The 15,531-nt window shown below is 45.0% G+C and overlaps 1 protein-coding gene across 2 annotated transcripts in view; it reads right to left on the reverse strand.

The window, feature by feature from the left end:
• dyrk1b (dual-specificity tyrosine-(Y)-phosphorylation regulated kinase 1B) overlaps positions 1-15,531 on the reverse strand; it is a 65,565-nt gene that overhangs the window by 12,177 nt on the left and 37,857 nt on the right. For both annotated transcript variants that reach the window (XM_079240464.1, XM_079240463.1), the window contains exons 2-3: positions 7,669-7,835; positions 741-860 (exon numbers count right to left, since the gene is read on the reverse strand). In XM_079240464.1, the coding sequence (XP_079096590.1) occupies positions 741-860; positions 7,669-7,737 (189 nt within the window). In that variant the 5' untranslated portion in view covers positions 7,738-7,835. The remainder of the gene's footprint in view (positions 1-740; positions 861-7,668; positions 7,836-15,531) is intronic.

The raw sequence follows: 15,531 nt of genomic DNA on the forward strand, positions 1-15,531 counted from the left end.
GCAGGTGTGTGTGGGGCAGGTGTGTGTGAGGCAGGTGTGTGTGGGGCAGGTGTGTGTGGGGCAGGTGTGTGTGGGGCAGGTGTGTGTGAGGCAGGTGTGTGTGGGGCAGGTGTGTGTGAGGCAGGTGTGTGTGGGGCAGGTGTGTGTGAGGCAGGTGTGTGTGGGGCAGGTGTGTGTGGGGCAGGTGTGTGTGTGAGGCAGGTGTGTGTGGGGCAGGTGTGTGTGGGGCAGGTGTGTGTGAGGCAGGTGTGTGTGGGGCAGGTGTGTGTGGGGCAGGTGTGTGTGGGGCAGGTGTGTGTGTGAGGCAGGTGTGTGTGGGGCAGGTGTGTGTGAGGCAGGTGTGTGTGAGGCAGGTGTGTGTGTGAGGCAGGTGTGTGTGGGGCAGGTGTGTGTGGGGCAGGTGTGTGTGTGGGGCAGGTGTGTGTGTGAGGCAGGTGTGTGTGGGGCAGGTGTGTGTGAGGCAGGTGTGTGTGAGGCAGGTGTGTGTGTGGGGCAGGTGTGTGTGAGGCAGGTGTGTGTGGGGCAGGTGTGTGTGGGGCAGGTGTGTGTGAGGCAGGTGTGTGTGGGGCAGGTGTGTGTGGGGCAGGTGTGTGTGAGGCAGGTGTGTGTGGGGCAGGTGTGTGTGAGGCAGGTGTGTGTGGGGCAGGTGTGTGTGGGGCAGGTGTGTGTGAGGCAGGTGTGTGTGGGGCAGGTGTGTGTGGGGCAGGTGTGTGTGAGGCAGGTGTGTGCACCTGTCATACCTCATTGATGTGCTTGTAGGTCTTGATGAGGTCCACAGAGAGTTTCCTCAGGGGGGCGCTGGCAGGGTCTCTGAAACTGGGGGGGATCCTCCGCTGAAGTATGGTCATGTCAGACAGCACCTGCAAAGAGACACACGTGTTGGATTTAACATGTGAAGACCCAGCATGTGTGAGCAGACGGCCAGTCGCCGGTCAGGTCCGGAGCCATAACCAGAACCTGAACCTCTCTTTGTTTTTTAGAAGCAATGATTTCCATGCAGCACGTGTTTCCAACTCCTGATCGGATCAGCTGACCTAATCGATCCTTCTGTCTGGATCAATAAATACCAGCTCCAGCGTACAGCTAGCGGAGGAACTGGGTCCAGGTTCTACCGGGCCACGTAGACCAGGTTACACAATCCTGATTCCAGCTGATGGTGGTCCGACGGACACACTGGTCTCCATGGTTACCTAAAGGCCATGGCCAAGCGGCAACCTCCGGAGGTTAAAAATGAAGTCTATGCGGAAGTGCACAAAACTGCAGTTCCCCCTTCGTCCACTAGGGGCTCCAAAACAAAGCAAATCCCCATAGACTCCCATGTTAAAAAGACCAACTTCACAGCAGGAATAAACATGTTTACAGCAGAAATAAACATGTTTACAGCAGAAATAAACATGTTTATAGCAGAAATAAACATGTTTACATCAGAAATAAACACGTTTACAGCAGAGATAAACCTGTTTCCAGCCTGGTACATAACATGTTACGTTTAATAGGTCAGGTTTACCTTCATGACAACTGTGGGGGGAGTGAATTTTTTTCTAACTCGCCTGTTTAAAAGTAATTTAAAGTTTGGCATATTTAGGGGCGTGTCCTTTTGATTGACAGGCACCCTATCTCCCGCTTCAAGTCAGAAGAACGTAGAACCACAGTTTTTAGCCGGTTAACAACGTGACTTAGCTTTAGCCCGCTTACCTCCGGTAGCTGGTTAGCTCCTGTTATCTCCAGGTTAGCTCGGTTAGCTCTTAGCTACAGAAAGCTGGGAGTTCGCTCGATGTCAATCATCCGCCATGACGCTCACAGCCCCCCCTCTCAGCTCCACCTCTTTGCCCATATTTGTATTTTCCGGGCGAGACGACGCACATGCCCCTGCCAAGATGGTGATGGTAGGAACCGCCCACCGAGCTTCAATTCAGCAACCAGAACGTGACCGTAACCCTAACCCTCACGTCTTTACCCTCTACAGACCCCATGTGGTCCAGTTCTCTACAGACCCCATGTGGTCCAGTTCTCTACAGACCCCATGTGGTCCAGTTCTCTACATATCCCATGTGGTCCAGTTCTCTACAGACCCCATGTGGTCCAGTTCTCTACAGACCCCATGTGGTCCAGTTCTCTACAGACCCCATGTGGTCCAGTTCTCTACATATCCCATGTGGTCCAGTTCTCTACAGACCCCATGTGGTCCAGTTCTCTACAGACCCCATGTGGTCCAGTTCTCTACAGACCCCATGTGGTCCAGTTCTCTACATATCCCATGTGGTCCAGTTCTCTACATATCCCATGTGGTCCAGTTCTCTACAGACCCCATGTGGTCCAGTTCTCTACAGACCCCATGTGGTCCAGTTCTCTACAGACCCCATGTGGTCCAGTTCTCTACATATCCCATGTGGTCCAGTTCTCTACATATCCCATGTGGTCCAGTTCTCTACATATCCCATGTGGTCCAGCTCTAGATTAGTTTCAGGTCAGTCTCAGGATCATACTGGTGTAAACTGGAATATAATGAACTGGACTGATGTGGATCATACTGGTGTAAACTGGAATATAATGAACTGGACTGATGTGGATCATACTGGTGTAAACTGGAAATAGTGAACTGGACTGATGTGGATCATACTGGTGTAAACTGGAATATAATGAACTGGACTGATGTGGATCATACTGGTGTAAACTGGAAATAGTGAACTGGACTGATGCGGATCATACTGGTGTAAAGTGGAATATAATGAACTGGACTGATGTGGATCATACTGGTGTAAACTGGAATGTAATGAACTGGACTGATGTGGATCATACTGGTGTAAACTGTAAAAAGTGAACTGGACTGATGCGGATCATACTGGTGTAAACTAGAATATAATGAACTGGACTGATGTGGATCATACTGGTGTAAACTGGAATATAATGAACTGGACTGATGTGGATCATACTGGTGTAAACTAGAATATAATGAACTGGACTGATGTGGATCATACTAAACTGGAAATAGTGAACTGGACTGATGTGGATCATACTGGTGTAAACTAGAATATAATGAACTGGACTGATGTGGATCATACTGGTGTAAACTGGAAATAGTGAACTGGACTGATGTGGATCATACTGGTGTAAACTAGAATATAATGAACTGGACTGATGTGGATCATACTGGTGTAAACTGGAATGTAATGAACTGGACTGATGCGGATCATACTGGTGTAAAGTGGAATATAATGAACTGGACTGATGTGGATCATACTGGTGTAAACTGGAATGTAATGAACTGGACTGATGTGGATCATACTGGTGTAAACTGGAAATAGTGAACTGGACTGATGCAGATCATACTGGTGTAAACTGGAAATAGTGAACTGGACTGATGTGGATCATACTGGTGTAAACTGGAAATAGTGAACTGGACTGATGCGGATCATACTGGTGTAAAGTGGAAATAGTGAACTGGACTGATGTGGATCATACTGGTGTAAACTGGAATGTAATGAACTGGACTGATGTGGATCATACTGGTGTAAACTGGAAATAGTGAACTGGACTGATGCGGATCATACTGGTGTAAACTGTAAAAAGTGAACTGGACTGATGCGGATCATACTGGTGTAAACTAGAATATAATGAACTGGACTGATGTGGATCATACTGGTGTAAACTGGAATATAATGAACTGGACTGATGTGGATCATACTGGTGTAAACTGGAAATAGTGAACTGGACTGATGTGGATCATACTGGTGTAAACTAGAATATAATGAACTGGACTGATGTGGATCATACTGGTGTAAACTGGAAATAGTGAACTGGACTGATGTGGATCATACTGGTGTAAACTAGAATATAATGAACTGGACAGATGCGGATCATACTGGTGTAAACTGGAATATAATGAACTGGACTGATGTGGATCATACTGGTGTAAACTAGAATATAATGAACTGGACTGATGTGGATCATACTGGTGTAAACTGGAAATAGTGAACTGGACTGATGTGGATCATACTGGTGTAAACTAGAATATAATGAACTGGACTGATGTGGATCATACTGGTGTAAACTGGAAATAGTGAACTGGACTGATGTGGATCATACTGGTGTAAACTAGAATATAATGAACTGGACTGATGTGGATCATACTGGTGTAAACTGGAATGTAATGAACTGGACTGATGCGGATCATACTGGTGTAAACTGGAAATAGTGAACTGGACTGATGTGGATCATACTGGTGGAAACTGGAAATAGTGAACTGGACTGATGCGGATCATACTGGTGTAAACTGGAAATAGTGAACTGGACTGATGTGGATCATACTGGTGTAAACTGGAATATAATGAACTGGACTGATGTGGATCATACTGGTGTAAACTGGAAATAGTGAACTGGACTGATGTGGATCATACTGGTGTAAACTGGAAATAGTGAACTGGACTGATGCGGATCATACTGGTGTAAACTGTAAAAAGTGAACTGGACTGATGCGGATCATACTGGTGTAAACTGGAATATAATGAACTGGACTGATGTGGATCATACTGGTGTAAACTGGAATATAATGAACTGGACTGATGTGGATCATACTGGTGTAAACTAGAATATAATGAACTGGACTGATGCGGATCATACTGGTGTAAACTGGAAATAGTGAACTGGACTGATGCGGATCATACTGGTGTAAACTGGAAATAGTGAACTGGACTGATGTGGATCATACTGGTGTAAAGTGGAATATAATAAACTGGACTGATGCGGATCATACTGGTGTAAACTGGAAATAGTGAACTGGACTGATGCGGATCATACTGGTGTAAACTGGAAATAGTGAACTGGACTGATGTGGATCATACTGGTGTAAACTGGAATATAATAAACTGGACTGATGCGGATCATACTGGTGTAAACTGGAAATAGTGAACAGGACTGATGCGGATCATACTGGTGTAAACTGGAAATAGTGAACAGGACTGATGCGGATCATACTGGTGTAAACTGGAAATAGTGAACAGGACTGATGCGGATCATACTGGTGTAAACTGGAATGTAATGAACTGGACTGATGCGGATCATACTGGTGTAAACTGGAATATAATAAACTGGAGTGATGCGGATCATACTGGTGTAAACTGGAATATAATGAACTGGACTGATGCGGACCATACTGGTATAAACTGGAATATAATAAACTGGACTGATGCGGATCATACTGGTGTAAACTGGAAATAGTGAACTGGACTGATGTGGATCATACTGGTGTAAACTAGAATATAATGAACTGGACTGATGCGGATCATACTGGTGTAAACTGGAAATAGTTAACTGGACTGATGTGGATCATACTGGTGTAAACTGGAATATAATGAACTGGACTGATGCGGATCATACTGGTGTAAACTGGAAATAGTGAACTGGACTGATGTGGATCATACTGGTGTAAACTGGAAATAGTGAACTGGACTGATGCGGATCATACTGGTGTAAACTAGAATATAATGAACTGGACTGATGCGGATCATACTGGTGTAAACTAGAATATAATGAACTGGACTGATGTGGATCATACTGGTGTAAACTAGAATATAATGAACTGGACTGATGCGGATCATACTGGTGTAAACTGGAAATAGTTAACTGGACTGATGTGGATCATACTGGTGTAAACTGGAATATAATGAACTGGACTGATGCGGATCATACTGGTGTAAACTGGAAATAGTGAACTGGAGTGATGCGGATCATACTGGTGTAAACTGGAATATAATGAACTGGACTGATGCGGACCATACTGGTATAAACTGGAATATAATAAACTGGACTGATGCGGATCATACTGGTGTAAACTGGAAATAGTGAACTGGACAGATGCGGATCATACTGGTGTAAACTGGAATGTAATGAACTGGACTGATGTGGATCATACTGGTGTAAACTGGAATGTAATGAACTGGACTGATGTGGATCATACTGGTGTAAACTGGAAAAAGTGAACTGGACTGATACGGATCATACTGGTGTAAACTGGAATATAATGAACTGGACTGATGTGGATCATACTGGTGTAAACTGGAAATAGTGAACTGGACTGATGCGGATCATACTGGTGTAAACTGGAAATAGTGAACTGGACTGATGCGGATCATACTGGTGTAAACTGGAATATAATGAACTGGACTGATGCGGATCATACTGGTGTAAACTGGAATGTAATGAACTGGACTGATGTGGATCATACTGGTGTAAACTGGAAATAGTGAACTGGACTGATGCGGATCATACTGGTGTAAACTGGAATATAATGAACTGGACTGATGCGGATCATACTGGTGTAAACTGGAAATAGTGAACTGGACTGATGCGGATCATACTGGTGTAAACTGGAAATAGTGAACTGGACTGATGCGGATCATACTGGTGTAAACTGGAATGTAATGAACTGGACTGATGTGGATCATACTGGTGTAAACTGGAATATAATGAACTGGACAGATGCGGATCATACTGGTGTAAACTGGAATATAATGAACTGGACTGATGTGGATCATACTGGTGTAAACTGGAATATAATGAACTGGACTGATGCGGATCATACTGGTGTAAACTGGAATGTAATGAACTGGACTGATGTGGATCATACTGGTGTAAACTGGAATATAATGAACTGGACAGATGCGGATCATAGTGGTGTAAACTGGAATGTAATGAACTGGACTGATGCGGATCATACTGGTGTAAACTGGAATATAATGAACTGGACAGATGCGGATCATACTGGTGTAAACTGGAAATAGTGAACTGGACTGATGTGGATCATACTGGTGTAAACTGGAATGTAATAACCTGGACTGATGTGGATCATACTGGTGTAAACTGGAAATAGTGAACTGGACTGATGCGGATCATACTGGTGTACACTGGAATATAATGAACTGGACTGATGTGGATCATACTGGTGTAAACTGGAATGTAATGAACTGGACTGATGCGGATCATACTGGTGTAAACTGGAATGTAATGAACTGGACTGATGCGGATCATACTGGTGTAAACTGGAATGTAATGAACTGGACTGATGCGGATCATACTGGTGTAAACTGGAATGTAATGAACTGGACTGATGCGGATCATACTGGTGTAAACTGGAATGTAATGAACTGGACTGATGCGGATCATACTGGTGTAAACTGGAATGTAATGAACTGGACTGATGTGGATCATACTGGTGTAAACTGGAATGTAATGAACTGGACTGATGCGGATCATACTGGTGTAAACTGGAATGTAATGAACTGGACTGATGCGGATCATACTGGTGTAAACTGGAATGTAATGAACTGGACAGTGTGTTGTCAGGTGACAGCTGTACAAATAAAGTTGGACTTGTTTCCATTGAGGGGATCTATCATAATGTGAAAGATGTTTTCTGCCGAGAGGAAGAGGTATCGGTGGTATGTACCACGTCCTGCAGACCGGCGGCCTTCCTGGGACGTGTTATGTCAACATTGAACAGTAGCATGTGCAGTCACTAGAGGGCGCTGCAGGCTCTCTTGGACTGCAGAGTGAATATTAAACACCAGCTGGAAACGGAAATGTCGCAGCAGAGAGAAAGGAAGGTGAGAAGCAGAAGTTCCTCCTACTGCAAACGATTATCGTACTTCATCACCACAGAAGAAGAGTTACCTGCTGTTGCTCGGCCATGGAGTGGATGGAGCTGAAGGAGGGGTGTGTATGCGTGTGCTGGCTGGTCATGGCTGGCTCAGCGAGGGAGAAGCCCTGGGCAGTGGAGGAGGAGGAGGAGGAGGAGGAGGAGGAGGAGGAGGTGGGTGGACATCCTGAGCTGCTTACACCTGCACACACACAAAGAAAGATTCATCATTTTAATGTGAAAGATTTCTGCTCAGAAAAAGTTGGGACAATCTGTAGAAAATACAGTTTAAACCTGCAGGACCTTCTGGGACCAACATGGCTGCAGTGGATAAAAACCAGTTGTTCCTCACTGGTTCGACACAACAACTGGAAATCCAGGACATTCCATCTGTTTTCACTTTTGTCAATAAATGGCTGAAAAATGAGATAAAACTCTTCAGCGGACCTGCGCATGGGTCAGAAACGTGATGCCTTCAACTTCTAACAGTCTGTCAGTTGCTCATGTCATAAATCGTCATGGCAACTTCAGGTCAACGTTACCATGGTGACATGAAAGCGTTTTAAAGGCACGGCTTCTGATGCAGAAACAATAAAAGCTGGAGGAAACCCAACTGGAAGCAAGAGGCTTTGCCCGTTAACACCTCCAGAGGACCAGATCCCTGCCGACAGCTGACATTTCATGATGACAGGAAGGAGTTCCGGCTCCTGATGTCCAAAACCAGCAAACAACCTTAAACCCTGGAATACATGTTTTAGTATTTTTGCTCCGTCGGCTTTATTGTGATCTAAACCATCCAGTCAGCATACAGACGTGGTGTTTCCATGGAGACGTGATGTTTCCAGATTCTGAGGCTAAAATGATGTAAAATGAATGTATGAACAAATAAAGCAGCATAAAGAGCAACCAGAAGTTTGTAGAAATAACACATAGATCAGCAGTGACCAAGCCTTTTCTCATCTGCACATCATTCTCTCACGTCTGAAACACACACACACACACACACAGTTTCCATGTTTCCACACGTCTTCCTGCTACTATCTACCTGCTATCCTCACTGCAGCACCTCCACCTCAGCTGCATCCCAAACATCTTCTTGGCTTTATTCCAGCCATAGAGGATCATTATTTTCCTGCTTTTCTCATCACTTGTTGATCTTTGGCTGCTCCTGATTGGACGTTACCGTCAGTTTAAGCTCTCTGATTGGTGGAAAGTCTGACAGGAAGTGTCTTCATCATCATGTCCAGGTGAAAATAGAGGTCTCTTAGCAACATGGTAGTGATGGTGATGAAGATGTGATAAATAATGGTGGATTTACCATCTAGAGTCTATCCCAGCAGGTGAAAGGATATATGATCACTTCATCTCTGTGATTCAGACTAACCTGTAGCTTGGGTCTGCTGACGGCTGCTTCCCTACTGCTAGTGGACATCATGATATTTCATTTCTGTCTAAATGGGTGGAGCTAGCTAGTGAGCTAAGATACATAACCTGTTGAGAATCCTGTGCGTCTAGGTGCAATGAACCTGGCTATTTCATATTCAATAATAATTTTATCAGCAGCAAGGCAGGGTGTGAATGCGACTGGGTGCATCTATTTTGATGCCATGTGACTTTCTCACCACTTTGATCAACTGGTTTATTAAAACTAGTGCTTCATCAGCAAAATTGTGACAACTGTCTGCTTCATGCTTTTTTATGGTAACTGTGCACATCTCAAATGTCTGACCAGTTGATTCGGAGCTCCAAGGTAAGAAGGTTCTTTCCAGCTGATGTGCTGAAAACAAGCTGCAAGCTGGGCCCAATTCACAGCCTGTCTTTAAAGAGATGGGCGGAGCCTCTGTGACGTCACCCGTAGGTTTCTGGGGCCCCATTTACAAAGCTGTCGCACAAAACCCGGCGTACGCCAATTATAGTAAAACGTCCCGACCTCCACGCCAACTCTGACCCCGGCGTACGACAACATCTGCAGAAACGGGAAACGGAGACACCAAAGGCAGAAAATAAAACCAAAGAAATGGTGTGAAATTTGAGCCATTTGTTCAAAATCCAATATAAACTTTTACGCAGAATGTTTTAGCTTACATTACCAGCATTTGCCCAAAAAAAAGGAAAAAAAAAAAAAAAAAGAAAATGCACATTTGATATTGTTCCTTCCAGCACGTAAAACGTCCAGCAGTAAAATGTTCTGAAACCAAGCAGTTCTACATGTTAGAAAAGCCACATCACACAGTTAATAAGTCGTACAGAAGCTGCCGTACTAATAAAGCTCTACATGAAGACCTGCAGGTAAAAGGAGGCGGTCACCATGACAACAGCCCATCATCAGGCTGCTCAGGTGTTTCCTCCACCTGCAGATACAGAACATGAAGTTATGGTTGGAGATAAAATGCTCCCCAATGTGTAAAGGCGCACAGTGGCTTATCTGCGTCCTGCGTTCACCTGATCAATCATCCAATCTGAATGATTGTGTTGTCAATCATCCTCTCACGTTGGAACCAAACGCTGCTGCTTTACGTCTAGAAGTGATGCAACACATCAGAGGAGGAGGATTCTCATTTATTCACAAGTTTATCTTTAGTGTGGTTTCTGTCAGGGTGGTGTTTATTTCTCTCCATCTCCTGCACCTCCTCCTTCATGGTGATTATTGGTTCCTCTGCGAGGACACCGCAGCTAGGACACAAGGTGGAACCACTGCCCCCCCCCCCTCTCCGACCACATCTGCAGCGCTGCAACCCAGCTGGGACACACAGGAACACCAGTATGTTCCCAGTAAGTAAACTGGAGTCAGAGACGTCTCATTTATGTCCGTTCATTTTATAATCTGAAACAAAGGAATGAAGCACTTCCAGCATTTTGTTCCAGCGTATCTCTGGACTCCTTCATTTTCCTGCCAGCTTCTAATCTGTGGGAGTGGGCAGCGCCCCCCCTTCCTCCTCCTGTGGACCAAGATGCACTTTCTCCCTACATTTTACTGTCTGACCACTTTATTATTTACTTTCTGGATCCTCATTTTCCAGAAAATTCCTCTTTTTTGCTTTTTTCCTGCAGAACAATCATGGAAATGAGATGGATTAATATTTATCAGGGCGTCGGCCTGACCTTTTATGGCCAACATGTGGGCGTGGCCAGATGTTCCCTCATGTGTTCAAAATTTAGTGTTGATCCTGATTTATGAAGGAAACAGGAGTGGGACGTGCGTGCGCACTGCTTTGTAAATAGAGGAGTTTTTTTGCGCCGCATTTCCTGTTTTCCGTACGTACGCCACCTGTAGTCATCGTTGCTATGCACAGTTTGATAAATGAGGCCCCCTGAAGAGCTGAATTGAAGCTCGGTGGGCGGTTCCTACCATCACCATCTTGGCAGCGTCATGTGTGTCGTCTCGCCCGGAAAATACAAATATGGGCAAAGAGGTGGAGCTGAGAGGGGGGCTGTGAGCGTCATGGTGGATGATTGACATCGAGCAAACTCCGAGCTTTCTGTAGCTAAGAGCTAACCCGGAGATAACAGGAGCTAACCAGCTAACGGAGGTAAGAAGCTAGTAGCTAGTGCTAAGTCTGCAGGCTCCCCTCATTAGCAGCTAAAATCTAAATCTATAGAGAATTAATCCATGCAGGTGATCAGTACCTTTTATCAATTTCAGACGTTCCTCTCTGACTCTGTTACGGTTAATGTTAACTATCGTTGCCATGTATTAAGTTGTGGTAGTAGGAACAGAGTCACTGGTACTTTTATACAAGAATGAAACCTGGTGGGTTCATTACCAGTAACTTAGTGACCAGAAGAACCAATCCAGCGTTCTTCCCGCTGTTTTTCTAAACATGGATGATAAAAACCCTGTCCCTTGAGTTCAGCACTGTCACCAGGTTAAGAAACCAGAACAACATGTTCGTATGGTTTAAGGACCATCACATGATCACGTCAGGTACCAGCAGGTGAAACAGCAGATATTTCCCTCCTTCTAACTCATGGTGCTTTATTTAGAGCCCAGTCATTACAGGATGACATTATTCCAGGTCAAAGGAGCCAAACCAGGCTAAAAGTTAGGCCTAGATGTATAAATGCAGAAGAACCTGCTAACAGTTCAGTGTTACGTGTTCTGCATTTTACAGTAAACATAAATAAATGTATGGAAACAATCACATTATGTTCTATTCAGATAACCACACATGGAGCATATCTAACCATCAGTTCACAAGTTGTATTTAACTTCACGGAGAGTGTACATGTGTCCTGAAGGACGATAACAGAGGAAGGAATTAAAACGCCGTCACTGTGGACCGCCATGCTGCTTTGGAGCCAGCCTGCACACAGATCTGACACTTCAGAGAAAGAGAGAGGGAATATCTGCCTAGTACTGAGAAATCTGCACTGTCTCTTTAAGAGACTGAGAGGCACTCACAGCACTTCCTCAATCTGGCATCCCCCGTCCTGTGCTGCCATTGGCTAAAGCCACCTCCTTCTCTGTCAGCTCATTCGTCGCTGGTATCTAAGGGCTGACTGGCCATCACTCTATAAATAAACCCAGTGCTGTCTCAGCAACCAGGCCACAATACTCATTAGCTGCTTCTCTCTCTGCTGCTCAGCAAGTGGCTTCCAATAGCAGGCCTGGCTCTCAGCAACAGTCTGACACGGTCTCCCCGAGCAACCATCCCATAATAGCAGCCCCTTCCCCAGACTGCCTCCCCCATTTTCCTCCTCCCATACTGCAATCCTTTCCACATACTACCACCCTCCATACTGACCTCCTCCACACACCTTCCTTCAATGCATCCATCCTCGACACACCATCTTCAGTACATCACCAAGAAAGATCTGCATTGAATATACTGGGATGGATGGATGGATAGATGGACGGATGGATGGATAGATGGACGAATGGATGGATGGATGGATGGACGCACGGATGGATGGATAGATGGACGGATGGATGGACGGATGGATGATTGTGGATGGACAGATGGACGGATAGTGGATGGATGGATTTATAGATGGACGGATGGATGGATGGATAGATGGACGGATGGATGGATAGACGGACGGATGGATGGATCGATGGTAGGGGTGAGATAATTGAATCGAGAAAAAAAAAGATCGGGATTTTTTTGCTTGACAATTTTGATTTAAAAAAAAAAGATGATTTTTTCCCCCCCCCAAATGAATCCACTATTAATTTTTACTTGTCTTCTTGGGCATTACAGCAGCAGAATGATGGTCCAGCTGCTGTGTTGTTCTATCATTGAAATCAAGAAAAATGATGCACAAAAAAAAGTTTAAATCGGCACCAGAAAAATTGGAATCGAATCAGGACAAAAGCATATCGTCACAGCCCTAATAGACAGACAGACAGATAGATAGATAGATGAAATTAAATGAGAAATACTTTATTAATCCCCAAAAGGAAATATCGTAGTATATAATAATAATAATAATAATAACTAGAGGAGGTCTTGTTCCGGAGGCTGATGGCTGCTGGCAGGAATGATCTTCTGTATCTTTCAGTCTTACATCGGACCTGAAGAAGCCTCTCACTGAACACACTTTGTTGTTTCATCACTGTGTTGTGGAGAGGGTGTGAAGAATCCTCCATCATCTTCATCAGCTTGTGCAGCATTCTTCTTTGGACAATCAGCTCCAGCGGCTCCAGAGTTACTCCAAGCACAGAAGCAGCTTTCTGGATCAGTTTGTTGATTCTCTTCAAGTCTCTGGTTCTGATGCTACTACCCCAGCAGATGCTGCAAAGCTGACTGCACTCTCCACAACAGACTTATAGAAGATATGCAACATCTTGGTGCAGACGTTAAACCATCTCAGCTTCCTTAAGAAGTACAGTCTGCTCTGACCTTTCTTGTAGATGTAGTCAGTGTTGCATTTCCAGTCCAGTTTGTTGTCCAGCTGAACTCCAAGATACTTGTATTCCTCCACCACCTCCACCTCCTCTCCCAGGATGGAAACAGTGCTTTGTTTATTCTTCTTCTTCCTGAAGTCAACAATCATCTCTTTTGTTTTGCTGCTATTTAATATGAGATGATTGTCACCGCACCATTTAACAAACTGACTGACCAGTTCTCTGTACTCTGCTTCTTGTCCATCCCTGATACACCCCACAACTGCAGAGTCATCAGAGTATTTCTGCAGATGACAGGACTCAGAGTTGTACTGGAAGTCTGAGGTGTACAGTGTGAAGAGGAATGGCCAGAGTACAGTTCCTTGTGGTGCACCAGTGCTGCTGACCTCCATCTCAGACACACAACCTTTCAGTCTCACAAACTGGGGTCTGTTTGTGAGGTAGTCATAGATCCAGGTGGTTGTGGAGGTATCCACCTGGAATTTATGGAGCTTCTCACATAACAAAGCAGGCTGAATGGTATTAAAAGCACTGAGAAATGAAAGAACATGACCCTCAGAGTGCTGCCTGAATGGTCCAGATGAGAGTGTGCTCTCTGGAGCAGGTATATGATGGCATCTTCAACCCCAAGTCCATTACCATATGCAAACTGGAATGGGTCCTGAAAGGTGTTTACTTGCTTGTTGAGGTGAGCCAGTAAGAGTCTCTCCAGGACTTTCATGATGTGAGATGTCAGGGCAACTGGTCTGTAGTCACTTGGTTCAGCTGGTTGTGTTTTTTTAGGCACTGGAACAAGGCAGGAGGTTTTCCACAGCACTGGGACTCTATTTTGTCTCAGACTGGTGTTGAAAAGGTGCTGGAGAATCGGACATAGTTGTTCTGAGCAGGTCTTGAGAACTCTGGGACTGACACCATCTGGACCTGCAGCCTTGTTCTGGTTCAGTTTCTCAAGTTGCTTCTTAACCTGATTGCAGGAGACAAACAAGGTGGAGGTCTCAGGATGTCCTGATGTGGAGGGAGATGAAGCTGTGTTCTGGTCCATGACTGAGCTGCAGGGTGACAGATTGGAGGCGTGACAGGAAAGCAGTGGGCTTATGGAGGGTGTGTGGTCTGTTGGGCTGGAGGTAGGGGGTGAACTGAACCTGCTGAAGAATATGTTCAGCTCATTAGCTCTGTCCAGACCTCCATCAGGCTGGTCCCCCTTTAACTTGAAGCCGGTGATCTTCTTCATTCCAGACCACACATCCCTCACGTTATTCTGCTGGAGCTGACTTTCTAACTTCTTCCTGTAGTCCTCCTTGCACTTCTTAGTTTGTGGTTTAAGTTGTTTTTGTGTTGCCCTCAATAACTCCCTGTCTCCATCCCTGAAGGCTTTCTTTTTGATGTTCAGCAGCTTTTTCAGGTCACTGGTGATCCAGGGTTTGTTATTGGGGAAGCACCTCACTGTTCTTGTTGGGACGATGCTGTCCACACAGAAGTTTATGTAATCTGTCACACACTCAGTCATGGCGTTGATGTCGTCTCCATGAGGTTCACAGAGGACGTTCCAGTCTGTAGCCTCAAAGCCTCCTCTAAGAGCATCTTCAGCTTCAGCAGACCAGATTTTGATAGTCTTTGTGATGACTGGTTGCTGCTGAACGACGGGCTTGTAGGTGGAGGTGAGAAGAACCAGATTATGGTCAGATCTTCCTAAAGGAGGCAGGGCAGAACAACTGTATCCATTATTCATATTTGCATAAAATAAGTCCAACATCTTATTTTCTCTGGTGGAGCAGCTGACAAACTGCTGGAATGTTGGTAGAGTTGCAGAGAGGGAGATGTTGTTGAAGTCTCCGGAGATCACCATGAATGAGTTTGGATGCTGTGTTTGTAGCCGAGCAACGACGGAGCTGATGACGTCACAGGCTGTGTCTGGTGCGGTACCAGGTATTATATAAACCGCTACCAGAATAACACAGGTAAACTCTCTGGGTAAATAATATGGACAGAAGCTCACAGCTAACAGTTCCATGTCCCTTGTGCATATCTTCTCCTTGACAGTAACATGTCC

Source organism: Telmatherina bonti (genome assembly GCF_933228915.1).
Source record: "Telmatherina bonti genome assembly, chromosome: 5".
Classification (NCBI taxonomy): domain Eukaryota; kingdom Metazoa; phylum Chordata; class Actinopteri; order Atheriniformes; family Telmatherinidae; genus Telmatherina; species Telmatherina bonti.